Source organism: Macrobrachium rosenbergii, chromosome 4 (genome assembly GCF_040412425.1).
Source record: "Macrobrachium rosenbergii isolate ZJJX-2024 chromosome 4, ASM4041242v1, whole genome shotgun sequence".
Lineage (NCBI taxonomy): Eukaryota > Metazoa > Arthropoda > Malacostraca > Decapoda > Palaemonidae > Macrobrachium > Macrobrachium rosenbergii.
In genome coordinates this window covers 30,163,219-30,184,416 of record NC_089744.1, presented here as the reverse complement: position 1 = coordinate 30,184,416, position 21,198 = coordinate 30,163,219, and the positions used below count along the sequence as shown (strand labels likewise).

The following is a 21,198-nucleotide window of genomic DNA, read 5'->3' as shown; positions in this document are numbered from 1 at the left end:
ATCTGGAAGGATTTGGCACATGCTTAATATTTTTAGCCATGTAATTTTATTGTACACCTGTATTTTTATCAACTTTCAGTGGGATTTTGGTATTTTTGCATTTGAGCTCTGTGTATAAAATTCACTCTAGTGTACAGTATTTTATGCAATAAAAATCGTGTATTATTGTTATTATTGACCATCAGATTGGGTGGAACATCAACAAAAGGAATTTCTAAAGTACAATTAGGTAAATCATCTCTTGGTAACCTGCTGTAGAACTCTACAGGTTTACCCCCATGTTTCATTACCTTCTCATGTATAGGGAATAGAGACTGCTTTAATACACTGCCAGTGTATTTTCTACAAAAATGTGAACACTGACCAGTTATTGTCCATTATTGATGTGAAAGAGAAAAGAATTATAAGGAAGATTAACCCATTAACGCCGAAGCCCTATTTACAAAAACGTCTCCGTATGACGGCGCGTTTCTCGTGAGTTAGCGCCTCACAAAAAAAAAGTTTTTAAAAATCACAGCACGCTTAGTTTTTAAGATTAAGAGTTCATTTTTGGCTCATTTCTTTTGTCATTGCCTGAAGTTTAGTATGCAGCCATCAGAAATGAAAAAAAATATCATCATATATAAATATTGGAATATATGACAGCTTTATCCAAAAACTCGTATATAATTGTATACAAATCGCTGTAAGCAAACCGGTTAAAGCTAATGAGTTAATTTTTTTTTAGTTGTATTGTAGACTAAATTGCGATGATTTTGGTATATAACAAATTTTAAAACGATCAAAGCAACACAGAGAAAATATTATCACAAAATGATGCATGAATTCGTAACGCACGGACGTAAAAAAATGTTTTTTTCAAAAATTCACCATAAATCGAAATATTGTGCTAGAGACTTCCCGTTTGTTGAAGAATGAAGCTAATTGATTGAATATTACTAGACTGTAAGTGTTTTAGCTTACAATTGCAGTTTTCGACCATTTCTTTCGAAAGTTAAAGTTGACCGAAAAGTCTAATTTTTCTATTTATCGTGATTTATATGGAAATATTTCAAAACTGATAAAAGCTACAACCATGAGTTATTTTTTGTTGTATTGTACATGAAATTGCGCACATTTCCATATATAAAACTTTATGTAACGACTAATGTAAAACAGTGCAAACATTACGACAACGTGACGAAAGAATTTCTGGCGCGGACGTAAGGAAAAAGTTTTTTTCAAAAATTCACCATAAATCGAAATATTGTGCTAGAGACTTCCAATTGGTTGCAAAATGAAGGTACATGATTGAATATTACTAGAATGTAAGAGTTTTAGCGTACAATTGCGTTTTTCGACCATTTCGGTTGAGTCAAAGTTGACCGAAGGTTGAAATTTTTTGTAGTCGACGACGTGTACGTCCACTCGGCACCCAACAGACAATTTTTAGTGGACGTATGATACGTCCAATAGGCGTTTAAGGGTTAAGAAAACAATATTAACTCATGCAGCCATCCTATTTAACAGGATTTATTAATAATAATAGTAATAATATTATTATAACTATTATTATGGGTGAATTTTTGTTTAGTATGTCATGTAAAATTAATTTCCATCAAAAATTAAAAATTGGCTCCTCGGTTTTTCAGATCAAGCTAATTTCATGGAGTTTCATATAAGACTTTGAACAGGCCCTGTAAAATTATGCATATTATCTTCACATTCTTTTACTGTGTAACAAAAAATATGGGATGCTTCTTATAGAATTCTAAAATTACTGTGAATTCAATGTAAGCATCACTATAAAATTAAGCATATGTAATGGGATAATTTTTACACCCACATTTACCTCAAGTTCTTCTATGCATCTACCACTGTCAGTCTCTAGTACCCTCTACTTCTGTTCTGCACATCTAATAGTTTGTCGTGGTGGTCTGCCAAATGCTTTCTTGAGATCCACAGAGGTGGGGTATAATCTCATCCTTTGCAAGTCATTTTACCAGTGGCTGCCTCATTATAGACTGCTTCTTTCATGTACTCTATTGTCTATTGGTTTCATAGATCTTGTGATAGGGTTTGATAGGGTTTTAGCGTGAAGTTTGCTAACTTTTCATCCATCATCTCTTCCCCATTTTAGAGTTTCAAAATTTCAGTGAGAAATTTAGGCATATGGTTGTTGTCAAGGTCTTTTCAGTAGAAAACCTTTTGCTCTGAGATACATTGCCAGGTATCTTGAGCTGTAAATTCAGGTGTATCGATAATAGAAGGAACAGTAGTGACTTGAGATCAAAATTAAGGGGTACCAAGAATTCGTTTGATAGTGAGTTGCCAGTTGGTCAGAGCTTAGCTGAAGATCTCAAGACTACTGTTGCATCCTTCTAAATTGCTATTGGCTTTCTTGCAGTACATTTATTCCTTATACTGTATAAACAAAGAAAAAGTGAAGATTATTAATGTGTTTTATATGTAAACTCATTTCATGTCCAATCTCATGGAGCAAAGTGACTACTTACTATAGGTAAGTAAAAGGTTTGAATCCATGAAAATTTTATTGTAATCAGAATATTACTCTTAATTGTTGTGTCTATTTCCCAACAGTGATGAATCAGAATCACCCAACATGCAGATAACAAGTTCTGGCTTCCAGTTTTTGTTGTTGGATACAGCATCACAAGTTTGGTTTTTCATTCTAAAGTACCTGGAAACTGTTACTGAACGAGGTCTCAGTCTTGTTGAGTGTTTAACATTCCTTTTCAAGCTCTCATTTTCGACTCTAGGCAAGGTAAGCGTGTAGTGACAACAATTTTTTTTTCAAACTTAGATGGGATTTGGGAGGAGCATTTTGTAGTAATATAAAATTCTTAAATACGGGAATGTAATCTATGGTACTCCTTAGTTTAGTGATTTTGACCTGTTACTTTTATACATGAACTTACCTGTTGTTTACATATAGCTGTAATTCTCGATCTCGACAGAAAATTCAAAACTGGCGGTCCCGCTAATATATGGTCAGGTGATACGACTACCCCGCCCTCTACCAGGGTACCTGGATCCATTTCCATCAACAACTAATCATATTTTCTCTGTCGGGGCCGGCGACTAGTCATCTGCTCCTCTTCAGAAATTCATCGGTGCTTTTTCGATTTTTCTTTGGTGAAGTACCCACTTTTGTTGACGGTTCTGGCTTGTTTTTTGGCTTTGCTGAGATTTTTTCTAGTTATGTCTGATTCAGGATCTCAAATTAGATATTATGGGGGTTGTAAAAAAATGTCTCGGTCTAACATAGACCCTCACTCTTCTTGCTCTAACTGTAGAGGGAAATTGTGCACGAATCTGGATAGATGTGATGAATGTTTGTCTTTGTCTGTGCTTGATTGGCAAAAGTTGGCTAAATATCAGGCAAAATTAAGTAAAGATAGGGCACGTAAGGCTTCGCCAGAAGTTCCTCCCAGAGTAGGAGTAGTATTGCCTCTTGTTCTGTTCCTGTCCCCCTCCTGTTCCTATTCCTGCCCCGAACCTGTTGTTTCAACCCACTACCGTGTCAGACCTTCGGCAGAATTTGATGGTAAGATTTCGGCTCTTTTTCTCTGCGATAGAGAAGATTGGCCAGGATGTGAGTGCGATGTCTAGACATCAAAGTGTTGCGCAGTGTGATAGTGTTGTGGAGGAGGTGACTGTTCGTCCCCTCGCTTCCTAAGGTCGAGGCCTCTGTCCGGCTCCCAGGGCTCAGGGAGAAGACATGCCGAAAGCCGAAGGGAGGCGAGTGGGGTCTGCTCACGAGCAGTTGCTCCTCTAACAGTCCTGTTAAGCGTCCCAGGCTGTTGCAGCTCGCCATAGTAAAAGCGATGCGAAGTGTCTTCTTGTGCTTCTGTTTCATCGAGGAGGAGTTGGAAGCAGTCAGAGTCTAGTAGGCCGCTGAAGAGACGCAGAGCTTCCTCTCCAAGTCAAGTTCCTATCAAGAAACTTTCGCACGTTTCTCCTCTTCCGTCTTGTAGCTTTTGGGATAGCCCAGAGATCTCTTCTTCTTCAGGCAGTCCGGATGTACGTTCTATGGATCGTAGGGCGCCGGATCCTCCTGTTAGCATGCAAGTAGCGGCTTCCTTCCTGTTGGATCCCAAGTCGGCTTTTATGCCTCCGGTTCCTGCCCTTCTTTCAAAGAGGACAAATTGGACAAGATTTTGAGACTTTTCGAAGGTTTTAAAGCTCCAGCACTTCAGGTTCCTTCTGCAACTGAGGCTCCGGTCTCTGCTCCTGCTCACGCACCTGGCGCCGCTTCGCTCGCGCGCCTGGCTCCGCTTCCGATCGGCTCCTGGCGCCACTTCCACCCGCACCGCCACACTCACGACGCTACTTTGGCGCTTTGGCGCCTCCACAACACGTTTCCAAGGCGCACAATGTTTGCGCTTCTGGCGCCACCGTGGTTTTTGGCGCCTCTTTGGCTCTCGGATCTTCTAAGGCCCTGACTCCTCTCAAGCTCATGTTTTCGATACGCTTGACGCTGGTCGGGCACTTGGCGCCCTCGTGACGTTCGCGACACTCAAGAGGATAACGCAAGTTTGGCTCCCGGAGACGTTTCTATCCGCGGTGCTCCAACTGCTTCAGAGATTCTCTCCCAGTTTCCGATGTTTCGAAGTAGATGATGTTCCGCCTGCTCCTACGCCCAACTTTAAGCATCTCTTACAACATTTTCAAGAAGAAGACTTTGCTCCAGCTTCCCTTCGTCTCCAACTCACGCAGTTTGCCAAGGATTTTAAACCTCCTTCCTCTAGATTTCTGAAGCTGGTCCTGTCTGTTTCGCGAAAAGAGCTCTCCGAAGGCAAGAAGGATGGTTGAGCAAGAAAAGATCTCAGGGTAAAACATCTTTCTGTTTTCCCCCCTCAACTGTCTTTTAAGTCTCGTTCGTGGTATGAGACTGGGGAAGTCTTTTTCCTTGGGAGACTCTGCCTCCTCTCAAGGGGATTTCTCCAGCCTTGTGGATTCTGCCCGTCGCTCAGCTTTTTCTTCGTCCAAAGTTGGCTTCGCCTTCGAAAATTGACCATCTGGTGAAGAGTTCCTATAGGATCTTGGAGATCTTTTCTTTTATTGACTGGTCTATAGGAGCCTTGAGCAGGATAGTGAAAGTCTGTGATCTTCCCCCCAAGACTGCTACAGATCTTGATGCTATTTTGGCCTGCCTGGACAAGGCCATCACGGACGGAACGTCAGAAATTGCCTCAGTGACTGCTACTGGCATTTTGAAGAAGAGAGCACATTGGATTTCGTTTGTCGCGAGAGGAGTCTCCAGGAACCAGAAATCTGCTCTTCTTTTTGCTCCTTTGCTTAAGGAATCCCTTTTTCCCGCCACGTTAGTTAGGGAAATTTCGAGGCTCTCACGGAAGTCTACTCAAGACCTACTGGCTCATTCTTCGAAAAGACCCAGGTTTTCGACTTCTCCAGTAGTACCCAAGCCTTCTTTCCTGTATCCTCTAGGCCTTCTCGGGTACTCCTTCTCGGCCCTTTTCCCGCTAAGGGAAGAGGAAAATTCTCTTCTCATCCCCAGAAAGCTAGGGGTACCAACCGATGAGTTCAAGGTCCTTCATGCTGACGGTCGGAGCCAGACTAAAGTCGTTCTGGCAAGTTTGGGAGGCCAAGGGAGCAGAACCCTGGGTGATCAACGTTCTGAGAGAAGGCTACACCATTCCCTTCTCAAAGAGTCCTCCTTTAAAGTATTCGCCAGTAGACTTCAACGTATCATCCAGGGACTCAGAGAAACTTGTGGTGTTGGAGGAGGAAGTTACTTCCCTCCTTCAAAAGGGAGCCATAGAAGCAGTCCTCGAACCTTCATCTCCGGGGTTCTACAACCGTCTGTTTCTGGTTCCAAAATCGTCAGGAGGATGGAGACCAGTCCTCGACGTAAGCGCCTGAACAAATTTGTGCTTCAAACACCATTCAAGATGGAAACCACACAGTCGGTTATCAATTCCCTGAAGGAAGGAGACTGGATGGTGTCCCTCGATCTCCAGGACGCATACTTTCATGTACCTATCCATCCGAGATCAAGGAAATTCCTACGGTTTGTGTTCAGAGGCAGGGCTTTTCAATTCAGGGCTCTTTGCTTTGGCCTATCAACAGCCCCACAAGTTTTCACAAGGATGATGGCTCCAATTGCGAAATGGCTTCACTTAGAGGGAATTCACATTTCCCTTTACCTCGACGACTGGCTGATCCGGTCTCCGTCAAAAGGCCAATGCATGAAGGACCTACAAAGGACCCTTTCTCTTACCGACGAATTGGGACTCATAGTAAATCTTCCAAAGTCACAACTCTCTCCATCTCAAGACTTGACTTATTTGGGAGTTCGGATGAACTCAGTTCTTTTCAGGTTTTTTCCGACGTCACAAAGGATCGAAAAATGCCTGCTGAAAGTGAGATACCTGATGGCAGCCAAGACTTGTTCTGCCAAGGAATGGATGAGCCTTTTAGGCACCCTCTCATCGCTAGAGATGTTCGTCAGTCTGGGGAGGCTACACATGAGACCTCTTCAGTTCTTCCTACAGCAGATCTGGAACAGGAAGAAAGACACAGATTCGTTTGTTTTTCCTCTATCCACTCAAGTAAAGCAAGACCTGTCATGGTGGAACGACAGGAGCAAACTAGATCGAGGTTTGTCACTGAGACAGAGGAACCCAGACCTGATGTTGTTCTCCGGCGCTTCAGACGAGGGTTGGGGAGCAACATTGGGCGATCTTCAAGTGTCAGGCAATTGGTCTTCATCCCAACGGGACTGGCACATAAATGCGAAAGAGAGTTGAAGGCAATACATCTAGCCTTGGAACATTTCATGCTTCTGGTGGAAAACAAAAAGATAGTAGTGCACTCGACAACTCCACAGCTCTGGCATACGTGAAGAAACAAGGAGGCACTCACTCCTTCTCTCTGTTCGAGATCGCAAAAAAGACCTGCTTTTGTGGGCGGCAACCAAGAACATAGAGCTAGTAACTCGCTTCATCCCGGGAACTCTCAACGTAAGAGCGGATATCCTCAGCAGGTCACTCCAGGTCATTCCGACGGAATGGACCCTCCACCAGAAAGTCTGCCAAGGCCTGTGGAAGGTTTGGGGAACTCCCATGCTAGACCTGTTTGCAACGAGGGAAAACCGCAAACTACCTCTCTTTTGCTCTCCTGTTCCAGACCCAGAAGCATTAGCGGTGGATGCCATGCTCCTGGACTGGTCGGGTCTCTTCCTTTATGCATTCCCTCCCTTCAGGATGCTGGGAGAAGTCCTGAAAAAGTTTCTGAGCACACAAAGGTGTGTCAATGATCCTTATAGCTCCATGGTGGCCAGGAAGATCATGGTTTCCAGAGCTACTGGAGAAAGTAGTGGATTGGCCAAGGAGGTTGCCATTCAGACCAGACCTTCTGTGCCAGTTGCACAGCAGAAAGTTCCACAGGAACCCGTCAGATCTAAATCTGACAGGGTTCAGACTCTCGAGCGACTCTACAGGAGGAGAGGCTTCTCTAGAAGAGTGGCGCAGGCAATGGCTAGATCAACCAGGCCCTCGTCTACAAAGGTCTATCAAGCGGTGGAAAGCGCTTCAGGGAGTGGTGCTCCAGTCTGGAGTGTCTTCCACTTCTACGACTCTAAGCCAGGTGGCGGATTTTCTTTGTTTCTGCACAAGGAGAAGAAATTGGCTGTCAGCACGATTAAGGGGTATAGGAGTATGCTGGCGGCAGTTTTCAGGAATAGAGGTATAGACCTTTCCTCGGACAAAGATATTGCAGAACTCCTTAAATCCTTTGCTACCACTAAAGGCAAATCTCTTCGTGTACTGCATTGGAATTTGGATGTGGTGCTAAAGTGGCTTACCTCCAAATCTTTTGAGCCTTTGAGTTCTTGCTCCGTTAAGAATCTAACTAAGAAAACTCTCTTTTCTCTTGGCACTGGCCTCGGCAAAGAGAGTAAGTGAGATTCATGCTCTGGACAAAAGAGTTGGTTTTGTGCGGATAAGGCTGTAGTTTCCTTCACCTTGGGTTTCCTAGCTAAGAACGAAAACCCTAGTAATCCATGGCCAAGGGAATTTCCCATTGCTAGCCTATCCTCCTTGGGTGGAAGAGAAACGGAGAGACTTCTCTGTCCGGTCAGAGCATTGAAATTCTATCTGGACAGGACCAGAAGTGTAAGAGGAACTCATGATTTTTTATGGTGCTCAACTAAGAACCCCAAGAACCCTCTATCTAAAAATGGGATTGCTTTCCTTTTGAAAGAACTGATTCAGGAGGCACACAAGGAATTAAGGGATGTGGATTTCCCCTTAGTTAAAGTGAGGCCTCATGAAATTAGGCTATTGCAACTTCTTTAGCCTTCAAGAAGAACATGGCTTTAAAGGACATTCTAAGTTCAACTTATTGAGATGTTCGTCTGTTTTTGCCTCGCATTATCTGGAGACAGATCCAAACCACATATGAAGACTGCAGTACGTTGGGCCCCTTTATTGCGTCTGACACGGTGATGGGGAAGGAAACCAGAGGCTCTAGATCCTCTCCTTAGTTTCCTTGGGTGCAGAAGTTTCTTTTTGGTCGACTACTAGAGCCTAAGAGGTTAGATGGCCTAGTAGGTCTAATTTTAATAGGTTGGTGTGAGTTTTTTTATGGTTAGGTGATATGATAGTGGATGCTTTGAGTACTGCGCCCTGAGCAGGGGCATTATATGCTTTGGTTGATTGTGTCGAAGACGGCTGGGCCAACAGACCTTTCTCCATATAGCAACCTGCGACTGAGCTACTAGGCCCCGCAGTTGCACTAAGGATAGCAGGTTACAGAGGCAGTAACCGAGAAAACAGCTTCCTTAGCAGGTAAGGATCCAAAGTTAAGACGTTTTTCTTAGCCTGATGATCTCAGGTTTTTTCCATTTAACACTTACAGCTGTCCATGCCCACCGCCTCAATGTGGCAATCAGCTATATGTAAACAACAGGTAAGTTCATGTATAAAAATGACATTTTTATAATAAAATAAGATTTTATATCATACCTGTTGTTTACATATAAAACATTCCCACCCGCCTCCCGCAAGGGACAAGGGGACATAGAAAAATATGATTAGTTGTTGATGGAAATGGATCCAGGTACCCCAGAGGGCGGGGTAGTCGTATCACCTGACCATATATTAGCGGGACCGCCAGTTTTGAATTTTCTGTCGAGATCGAGAATTACAGCTATATGTAAACAACAGGTAAGTATGATATAAAATCTTATTTTATTATAAAAATGTCATTTTACTGTATATGTTAAATTGCACAGTACAGTACACGGCTTGGTCTTGAAAACAAGATTGTTACTTACGCAGATAAATCTATTCTGTCTGCATCGATCCAATTTGTGTATAGACTTGTGGCAGCTGAATTAGTGTATGGTGAAGATTAAACCCTAATAAAACTCAAAGTGGGATTGTTAGCAGTTCTTGGGCTTGGATACCCCCAATCCCCCACCCAGATTTTTTCACTGACAGTTCATCTATAACTACATGCAATTCATTTATAATTCTAGGTGCAATTCCTTGTTGTAATTTCCATTCTGAGAAACATAGCCAGTCTATCTATTCAGTTACACACAGAATTGGTATACTGCACTATACTGATGAATATCCAAACATTTCCTCAGTATAGAAAGATCTCCCAAAATCTTTTCAAGATTTTTGGAAGTTTTTATTTTTTTATTCTGCCAAGTTTTGAATAGTGTTCCCTTAGTTTGGTCTTTAACAGCTGTCTCTCATCTTAGATTTTCAGACAAACACCTGAGTTTTAGTATTTTTTATAGCAGGTCTTAGTGTTAATTACTGGCACTGTAGTTCAATTAGTTTAAATATTTCTGATCATTGTTTGCATTCAAATATCTCCTGACCATACCAATCACCCTTCACTACTGGATATAATACTGTATTAATTCCAGCAGTCTGGCCTTTTCTTTTTGTAAGGTTCAGTATTACACAGTTTTCCATAGGGAACCAGCTTTTTCTTGTTATTTTTTTCTTTCTGTTTCATTGTTTGCTGCCACTACTACTACTACAAAAATAAGTATGAGGACCATTCTGTTCCCATGATAAATCTCTTTTTGATAGTGAAGTCGCTTGTTTCGTCCTGAAGGAGGTACCCTCCATGGTGTGCCAGTGCTCCATGGTGACTAGAATAGTATCAAAGAAATATCTTAGCCTGGTCTTGTAGCCAGGTATTGTCATGTAATGAAAACACTATGACACGTGATAGCATATAATGGACTCAAAGATAAGAGGGCATTTTCCCATATCTTCAGCGAGACTGAATCTACTTTTTCCTATATCAAAAACTGTAAGAAGTGACTATTGCGCATGCATGTCTACTAACTTGTTTACGACCGGGGCAGGCAAAAGACCAGCCTCCATTACCCTCTTCTAGTCAAAGCACAACAATTCAATGCTCCTCACAAAGTCACTCCGGTTCCAAAGTTTTTTATCAGTGAGAATCATGGAAACATCTGAACCTGAAAGTTAAGTGTTTATTTTTAAGCTCCAGTTAAAAATTGTTAGTTTAAACTGTGGAACCAATGTTTATTTTGTGCACAAAAGCTTGAAACCGAACTTTGTTTTCTGAGCACATGGTCGGTGCTCTCTCACAATCTCAGTTATTTGTGAAAGGCAAAATATTTGAAGATTTGACCATTCTATTTAGAAGTTTTAACTAAGAAGTGTTCCACAGTTTATTATTAATTTAGATAATCCTTTCAGATAACGATGTCTACAATAGCCTAGGCGGTAGCCTACATGAGATGGTAGCCTAACAAATTCAGTGTGAATAATTTAGACTATAGTAGATGTTGTCTGTACTCTGTAACCTAGGGTTACATATCCTAAAGGTGATTTAAGTAACCTGGATGAGGTAGTAACCTAAATTAAGGTAAGAACCTTTTAAGACATATTCTTTTATGGTCCTAGGCAGCAGCCTAGTTTACATCAAGGACCCTAGGATTTGATAAACAGGCTACAGAATTTTTCCCTTTATATAGCCTGTATACTTAAGCATGAACTAAAATAATACAGGACTAGGCAGTACCTTATATCAGGTTAAATGATAAACTTTTACAAAACATCCCATTATTGGACAATCATTAGACTAGACCATGTAATCTAGGAGTACAGTAGATGAAAATAGTAACCTATGCCAGATGAGATGGTAGCCTAGCTTTAAGACTACATACTAAGGCATTTGTGTTTAAGGGGGAAGATTATGTAACCCATACCCTTAATTGTGAATTAAATATTAGGCAGCATTGTAGATTAGAGTAAGTGATAGTCTAGCTGTATTACACATTATTGGGTTGCTATTTTATATAGTAGACCAAATAGCCTAGGATTGGATACAAACAACAATCTGGCTTAGACAAAAATAGTAGCCTAAATATAAGTTTGCATGTTAGCGGAGCGGGATAATGGGAAAAAAGTGCAAATGGTGATACAAGCAACAGATTCGGCATGAGAACTCTTATTATCCCCATAAATCAAAGTCAACCTCCGACCACCTTAATATTTGGCTATTTCCAAGATGGCTGACACTTTTCCAAAATGGCGGCAAATTTGCTGTATATTTCAAATATTTTCATTTCATAAGCCTATAAAAGTTGCATACTGTCCATATAATGATTGAGAATCTGTATTTTGGCATTCTTACTGTCATGAAGAGATAAAGTGAACCCATCTTTCCAATATGGCCACCATATGAACACCATATTTCCAAAATGGTCACCAAAGATAAAAAAGTATTTATCTCTTGAGAGAAACCAATATGTTTTGTGTATCAGTTACTTTTAGCAAGTGCAGCTGCAGAGAGCTGTGCAGCTGAGTCCAGATTTGTAGCATTTGCACCTGCCATGACATTCCTTTTTGCAGCCACACTTATTCAGTTCTTGGCAAGATTTTGCTACTATTGGGAAATCTGTCCAATACAGAAACCAGGTGCCATCAATCTGTTGCCATCCCCAGTGTCTTGGACTGGGCAAAACTGGATGACATACTAAAGACTGGCACCAGATGTGCCCTGCTTAAAAGGTAGCTCTCTTGCAATGCTCTGTAAGAGCAGCCCTTGTAGGGGGAATGCAATCATAAGCTCTTTGCTTTCTTGCAAAGAAATCAAGTCTAGCCTCATTTACATTTGTATACAAACTGCTTCTGTCATACATTAGCACCACGAACTCTTCAGTAATTTGCAAGTCTTCATCTTCTACAGCCGCTGGCGTTGAACTTAGTTTGGTGAAGGTGGGTGTGGCATGCTGAAACACAGTCCATGTTTGCCATGCAGGCTTCTTCCCCTTTCCATGAAAGGCAGACACCGTGTCACACCTGCTCAATGCATGGAAAAAGGGAAGGGCTGAGGCTTTTGGTCTCATGGCTGCTGCAGTTTCATGGATAGGTATCCACCTCATGTCTTTTCCTCTACCAAATGTAATCCATAGTTTGTCTAACCCAGTTTTTTCTGTGCTAGATACTGCTATGATGACAATGTCAGTGTCTGTACTACATATGATTGCACTTGAGATGTCTTCATGCTTTGCAGTGTATGCAGCATGTAAAAGGACTCTAGTATCTGCCTCTTCGTGAGTGCAGCCTTGTAGGTCAGCAGTTTCTTGTTCAGCTTTGCTACAAAGTGCAGCATCCCCTTTAGTGACAATTATGCATGATGTATCATCTGCTTGAGATGAAATGATTGTGTCTGCCAAATATGCAAATAGTTCAGTTTTGTTGTGGTCATTCCTGAGGAAGCTGGCCCCATTGCCAGGAGTTTTTGCTGTGCTAATTACTGTCCGGCGAACTCCGGTGCCTCTTTTTTGTCTTGTTTGTGCTTTCATACTGTCTATCCTATACACATCAAATACAGTGTGTGTTTGCTTGTACTTCTGTATGTGCTTCTGAATCTTGGATAGGACTTCTTTAGCCTAAGACTCAAATGTAGACCCCTTGGTTGTCTCAGAGAATTTATAAGAGCTGCACCATCCATTATGATAACATCAGCGGTAGGCTCTTTGTCAGAGATGTCTGATGCATGCTTTTCTAGTAGAGGTATCAGCTGTGACTTGGTGCCCTGATGCATCTGTCCATTCTGTGCCAGTATGGTGGGCAATTTTGATTTTCATGTTGAAAGAATTCATTTAAATCACACTGTCTGTTCTGGCATGATATGAAGAGGCATGAGAATAGATCACAATCATCCTGTATGGTTTGCAGTGACTGTTTGCCCTTGGATTCTGTAGTAGACATCTTGTGATTGAACAATAGAATTTTGTTTTTGTGTACTGGTTCATAGAATTTGCTGGGTGTCTTGAGACTCAATAAAGTTTGTGAATTGTGTCTGTCCAAGGCCAATCATAGAGCTCAAGGATTCACTAACTTTGCTGTCCATAATTTCATGACTGTCTGGCACAGTCAGATCCACTGAATCTTCCTCAAAAGGGTTGCCCATTTCTTTGATTACTTTTGCCAGATTTTCAACCATTTCAGGAAACCTTTTCTGCACAGTTTCAGTTTCATCATGATGTTTACCCTCAGATTTTGGATCAGCATCACTTCTAGTCTCAACCTCAGCAATCAGGCGGCTTACTTCAGGACCAGCCACTGTCCACCTTCTGAGAGCATCTTCATCTTCAAATAGGCCAACGGCTCCCCCACCTCCTTTCACATGAGCATTATTCTGCTCGTGTGCTTGGTCTATAGCCATTGAGGAGAAAGGCCGAGTGGTTTTGTGGACAGTGAAATTTCCCTATGTGAATTCATCAAATGTGTCATTTTGGAGAGCCTCCATGTCCCTCAAACGAATTGAAAGCCACCTGGCATAATGAGCATGGTCCAGGGCAAAGAAGAAAGGAATGAGTTCCTGCAGCACATCTTTGTACAATTGGAAATGACTCTCGGTATGACCTGATGAAAACAAACACTAGAAGTTCTGGCTGAAGCACAAGATTCCAAAAGTAGAATTGGGGACGCTCTGATTCTCGTTTTCTGATCCAGCTTTCACAGCTTAGCTCAATTTCTTTTTCTGCTTCTTGGAGATATGCCTTATAGGCAGCTTTGTGCCGCTGATATAAACTGCAAGCTGTCACCTGGTGGGCTAGACATGTCTTCTTCAAATGTGAAGCAGAAATAAACGAATCTGCTGTTCCAGGAGTGGCTGTTTCTGCTTCTGCAAGAGCACCAGTCCAGTCACTGTCTTTCAAGAGATCACCCAGAATTTTGAATGCTGCTATTTCTATATGCAGCCCTCCAAACATAATAACCATATCACTATACTGCAATGGCCAATCCCATTGGATTTTCTTAGCAATTGCAAATAGTGGCTGATCAACTGCTAGAGCTGGGGTTTGGCCAGGATTGAGAAACTGTGTGGTTGCTCTTGCAATATCCATGGCATGTTTTATCATTGCAACTGAATGAGCTGCCTCTTGAAAAAGAGGCAACATTGATGACAAGCTTATTTCAAATGGGGCCTGTCGCTTCTGAGAAGCGTGATGTGCTGCCCAGATATGGACACAACATTTTCACTCCTGTCCGACAGACTGACTTTCTCAAGCCATTCATACTCAAGAGAAAGATGCTTTGAATGCACAACCTGTTGGTATCCTGCACTTCCACTAGATGAAGGGAGGGGATTCTGATGTTTAAAGTGAGCAGGAGGTACATTTGTGTAATATTCAGGAAGAGAAGGTACTTTTTTTTACTTTGTTCCACTTTGGATGATTTGGGCCAAGTTTCTGTCCTCACCCTTTTCATCAGTGCTCGGATGCTGAAACAAAGATGTGCCTGTCCCATGGAAGGATGTTTGTGCAGTTGTGGCACTTGGATTATGGTCCAGATTGTCAACAGCACAAGTTGTAAAGAGCCCTTTTCGTAGTGTAGTGGGACAAACTGCTTCTTCCTCCACCGCTCTTGTTACAACTGCTTCTCTTAACCCTTTAGTCAGTTCCAAAACCCTATCATAGCTGATGCTGATTCCATGGTGATGGAATGTATCAATTAATTGACGCTTCCTGGTTTTTGCAAAGACCAGGAGACCAATATATATTGGAAATGCAGGTTCTCTTGACTTGGAATGTCTGGAGAATGTTGAAGATGCTGGATTCTTTCGACAGTTGAAGTGCAAAAGTTGTGCTAAAGCTAGATCAGTAGATGATGTTCCATATTTAAGTTGGGATTTTATATTGCCACCGTTTTGTAGCGCTTACAAATTCCAACAAACTTGGTGGCACAGATTCTCTTCTAGTGTCTGCTGTTAAGGTTCCATCAAATTCTGCTTCATGTTCAAGCATCTGTTTCCTCAATATCTTAGCTGCTTTGGCCACGATTAGTGCATCATTGTAGTCACATGCTGTAGCTAGGGCTTGTACCATTTTTCTTTTGTAGGCAAACCAAATTTCTCTTCCCTTTTTAAAGTCCTCCAGTTCTGGGATGCGGGCAAGTATCTGTTCTTTCAACCGTGTTCGGTGCACAAAGGAAGCATCAACATTTAGCTGCTCCAGTCTTTGTTTGTACAAATCATAAAGTGCCACCATTGTAAAATAGCGGCACCCATCTGTAGTCAACTGCTTGTCTCCTATGTACATCTCAAGCTCAGCAAAAGCATGGGCACATGCCTCTTGTCTGTACTGCACATAATCATCTCCAATTTTCTGGGAATTTAGCCAGGCCCTTTCCCTATTGTACACACCTGTCAGACAAGATGGGTGATACATATGGTCCTGAGAAACAATATCTCTAGCGCTAAGCTTGGCCAGAAGTTTCTCATCTGGTAGGTTAGTGGCACATCGTTGCAGCTTTTCATGTAAAGGCAATGTCATGGCCAATCATAAATCCTTGATTGGTGCTGGTTGGTCACAAATAAAGCATATTCCTGCTTTCTCAGTCTTAGATTCTTCTGCATCTTCTTCATCTGCCTTCTGGCTACTATATGTGAATTTTGCTGATTGGGCATCATCAACTTCTTTTGCCTTACACAATGACTTCCTTTTCCTTTTTAGTTTTGTTGTTTTGAACTTCAGCATACATGATTCATGATATGTTGCTTTGTTATTTTCAAAAGTCTGCAGAATTCCATCACCTTCATCAAGCCTTTTGCGATGAAATGGTATAGGCATTGCATTTAACTTATAGAATTCAGAAATGTTTGTAGCAAGGGTAACATAGCCAGCACCAGATGCATCAACTAGTCTTTCACGTGTGTCCTCTTGGCACAAGCAACAGCCTCCAGTTAGTCGTACTATCTCCCTTCGGGAAAGACGTTGACTTCTAAGATTGTCCTGCCATTGCTTTTGTTCTATAAGCTGATGATTTATCCTTTTACCACCTATATAACATATATGCACTTTCAGATATGGGATACAACTAGGCTCAGATATGTCATAATCCTACCCCTAGCCCGATCATTCATCCAGTGCTATTTAATTCCTGTGTGATCTGTACACCATCTAGAAGACTACAGCCCCATCTTCTTTGACTTGGCTCTCCAACGCTGGCACGTCCTGTCAATTCAGGTGCAGCTGTTTAACTTTGAAGTTGGGCTAGCTAAACAGCATTTGGGAAACTAATAACAAATCTCTGCCATTAGCTAGCACTGAACCCCATGCGGAGTTTCACAGCTATAGTGACAACCAGTGTGCCCTGGTAGTACACTGACACTACACTATTACACTTTTACATTAAGCTTATTACCAATTTTTTTTCTAAATGAGGATGAAAATTAATTAACTGGGGATTAATTGATTTTTAATCTACAAAAAATGAACTGATCAGGCTGAAGTTACCCTAAATCCATGTATTACTTGACCTTTAGCCTCATATATAAGCTTAAGTACCAATTTTTGGCATTTTGGCAGACATTTTTGATATAGTGACAACCATCTTGGATATTTCTATGCAGAGAAATTATGTATCTACATATATAAAGGCTCGTTTTTAATATTTTAATATAAACTGGGAGTGACTTAGGGATTTGAACGTGATTAATCAATTAAATACCAGTATTCAAGTATCCACAGGATGCTGTTTTGCAAACCTGTCAGCTATCTTGGAATATAGCAAAATTTTGTGTGGCCAGAGGTTGATAATGATACCAAGGGACAAGAAGAATAGTTGAGCCAAGTTTCATGCTTGTATCACCATTTGCACTTTTCCCCTATTTCTTTGTAGTTACCCGCTCCACTATATTAGTAAGTTGCTGGTTTTATATAGCCTATGCATTTAAGTGTGATCTATAAAAATCTGGATTAGGTAATACCCTGTACTAAGCTATGAAAGAACAAATAAGCCTAGGAGTACATATAAATAGTATTCTAGGATCAATAACATTGGTAAGGTCTTATGTAGCCTATACCCTTACAAGTGATATAAACCTAGAACAGGCAGTAGCCTAACCAGATTAAGCAGGAATCCCTTTTTGAGGGAATATCCTGTTGTTAGTTTAGAAACAACGTGGCTGAGTATCAGACAAAAGGGTAGTCTCGGCTACACAAAACAAAAAACCAAATTATAGGAGGATTAATTTTTGTATAGCTTATATCCTTAGGTTTTGAATTAACCTAGAGTAAGAAACAGCTTAGAATAGGTTAGGCAAGAACCCTCTAAGAAATCTTATATGCTTAGCTTAATGTAGATTATACTAGAAGGATTAACCTAAGCCATATAAAACAGTAGCATGGGTTAGCTAAACAAATTAGATCATGGAAGATTAATGTGAATGGCATGACAATTTAGAATTAAAATTTCACATAGCCATTGCAAAAGGACTAACAGTTGAAGTAATAGAGCCATATACAGTGTCAGAATTAACCTAAACCTCAAAGGGTTTAAGGTAACATAGATATTTTATAAAAGGTATTACATTTACACACTAGTAATCAAATTAATCTTAATGGTAATCAAATCAACCTGTAAGATGTAATATGCTAACGATACAGGGATTTACAAAAGTGTCCCTTATTAAAAACAACTTATACTAATTAGTTTCTAATAACAACCTGGTTTTTTCACTACAGGGCCGCCATTATGCAGGACCCTCAGCTCAAGTGTTTCGTAGAAAATTGCTTGGTTCACTTTTTGCCAGTGGTACAGCCCATACCACCTGCCATAAGTATAGTCCTTGTAAAAAACAAGACAAATATTGCTTGGTCGCCAGGTATGTGCAAAATTTGTATTGTGCTCTTGGCAACAAGTTTTAAGCACGAAACAGCTCATTCTAAGCTGTCACGTTGGGTCCTAGAGTTCGAGAAGAGTGGGATTATATCTTTCCGGTAGAACTATGGCAGCGAATATTTAACCCCTTCTCAGAAGATCTATATTTGGGCCAAAACCCAGTAACATCAGTCCTAACATCAGTCCCCAATACCTCCCAGGCTAACCCTGCGGAGGAAATAGAGGAAGTTCCTCTTGGAGGTGATTTCCCTACAAATGAATTGATGTTGCTACTGAAATGACCTTGGTGAGCCCAGAAGGATCAGGGACACAACCTTCAGCTAACCATGGGAGAAACTTTCCATAAGGAATTCAGTCCCCCATGCAGCTTTCAGAAGCTGATCAGGATCTTTCCCCCAAAGGGATACAAGGATTCACTTAACCCCAATTGAAATGACTGCATTTTCGGAGGGGTATAGTAACTCACCCAGGAATTCTGCCTCCTGGGTAATAGGCAGTCACAGTTCAGCTGTGGATGCTCAGTCAGATTATGCAAGCTCCCCAAAAAGGGATACACAGTTTACTGCATTTGATCAGTTCCGTAAGGAAATTATGAGTAATATCAAAGATACCCTTGCCACAGAACAGCAATATGTAATGAACATATTGCGTGATTCCGAACTGGAAATTAAAGAAATCAAGTCAGTGATGTACACCCCAAAGTGTAAAAGTACTGCATCCTGCAACTGAAAAGAGAGAGTGAACACAAATTCTGACCAAACAAGGTCCAAGGTTAGAATTCCAACTGGAGCCAAAAAAAACAGCCAGTTCAGACTACAAAGCCTCAGATCAAAACATAACAGGTGCTCCAGTATTCTCCCCTGATGATACCGATAATCCTTGATGAGACGCTTCAGTGTGTATTTTCCCTCCTGATGGTATCTAATTAATGAGAGAAAAATCATGATTGAAGTTGTACATGTGGAAATAAGGAACAGGGCAGCATTCCCTAATACAGAATGGTGCCTGATACCACCTCTGCCAGACTTGGAGAAACCTCAAAAGGAAACAGTTCTCCTTTGTTGGGATACAGCATTGAAAGCTATAGATGATGCCCTTTACCAGGTCAACGGAAGGTGGGTCTATAGAGTAAGCCCCCGTATTCGCAGGGGATGCGTACCGCAAACCCCCCCCCCACGAATAGCTAAAATCTGCGAATACTTAAAACCCCTCTAAAAACACTTAGAACTGCCTATTTTGATAGTTTAAACACAAAAAAAACTCTAAAAATGCTTATACCTGAGTATTTTAAGTTTTATCATAAAAAGTGCATTTAGTCATGAAAATATGAAAATACAGTAATTGGTGAATATTTCTCAGTGAAAAATACCGCAAATGGGCGAATTTTCTGCGAATAATGAATAGATACGTTCCACAGAGAAATCCGCGAATAGTGAGACCGCGAATATGGGGGTTTACTGTGCTCCCATTCTGAATAAACCCAACTTGCTCACCAAGTACCCCCTGCCTTCTGTCCCTTCACTTTTGAAATAATTTACCATGTGAAGACAAACTTTTAGAATTACGTAGTAACAATAAAACAGGAGCCAATGACACAACTAAAACCACTCACCACAGTCCCCCCAGTTTCACAAAATTCCACCAAGGAATGGGCAACACTTCAACTCTTTTGAAAGGAAAAAGCTCCCCTTGGATGTTGCTACTCAGCACTTTGGGGCCCCTATGAGAAGAATCTCTGATGAGACAGCTTTGTCAGAATTCCATGCTAGGACTCTTCTCCATAGTATCTTAACCTCTTCCACCTTGCTAGAAGTTGCAACCAAAAGGCTTCCAGAAGATTCCAGGACACTTTTTGCTGTTGTAGCTGAAAGTCTTATGAGAACCCAATGGGAAGCACTCTATGACTTTTTAGACTGGCTAAAGTGTTAATGGAAACACTGGAAGGCTCCAACAAGTCACTTCCCAATGTGACTGCTTTATTACAGTCTAACCCCTTCTGTGAGGACCTGTTTGAGGATTCTGTGTAACTCGAGTCAGCGAGCAAGCACACCAACAAAATTGTACAGTATTAGCTCTTGTGGGAAAAGGAGAATTCAGGAAACAAAAAACCCAAAATTTCCCTTACCCAATTCAAAAAAGGCTCGCTGTGATCAAAAATCATATAAGCCTGCAGTCACCTCCAAAACTTTTCCTCATAAACAGGTAGGTGGTCAGAAGGGGATTGGACAACCCGCTTCAAAAGGACAGCAACAGCCACATCAGCAAGGACATCCTTTCCACAAAGTCCAAAAACCATCTTACAAAGGAAAAGGAAAAGCAGTGCCCGGAATGCCTATCAAGGGAAAAGGTAGAGGAAGAGGGGGATACCAATAGGAATTGTTTGGTCAGGGGTTGGCTTCAAAGACACCACAGGGAATGGGGCACACTATTGTTCTCAATGGGCTGGGGTGGAAATAGTCTCATCCCCCCACTGCCTTTAAAGGGGTTCTTTCAAGAACCAGACCCCTCTCTGGAAGATTACATGCAGAAGGCCTCGTTAAAAGGTGCCTTAGAGAAACTTGTATATTCCCCACCAAGCACATCCTCTTCAGTGTTCCCAAAAAAGGATTCCTCTGAACAAAGAGTGATCCTCGACCAATCAACATTGAACAAGTACATTGTTTGCCAAAAGTTTCGGATGACTACCGTTGCTCAGGTATGTTCAGTCACTCTAAAAGGGACTTGAACAGTTTGTATAGATCTGAAAGATGCATACTGGCATGTCCTTATTGCTGCTCCCCTCCGCCCCTTCCTAGGGTTCCGGATAGGGAAAGATAGGTTTAGGTTCAAACTCATGCCTTTTGGGCTAAACATTGTCCCCAAGAATTTTTACAAAATTAGCAACAGCAGTTGTCCAGGAACTGAGGAAAGAAGGAATACAACTAATAGCTTACCTAGATGACTGGTTAATCTGGGGGTCCACAAGAAAAGAGTGCTTGAAAAACCTAAGAGCATTGGTCAACAGACCCCAGTCAAAAGGTTTTATAATATATTGGAA

At 41.4% G+C, this 21,198-nt stretch overlaps 1 protein-coding gene across 6 annotated transcripts in view; it reads left to right on the top strand.

The window, feature by feature from the left end:
• Nucleotides 1-21,198, top strand: part of mrn (general transcription factor IIH subunit 4 marionette) — a 195,012-nt gene that overhangs the window by 158,982 nt on the left and 14,832 nt on the right. For all 6 annotated transcript variants that reach the window (XM_067092430.1, XM_067092424.1, XM_067092446.1 and 3 more), the window contains one exon: nucleotides 2,581-2,764. In XM_067092430.1, coding sequence (XP_066948531.1) covers nucleotides 2,581-2,764 — 184 coding nt within the window. The remainder of the gene's footprint in view (nucleotides 1-2,580; nucleotides 2,765-21,198) is intronic.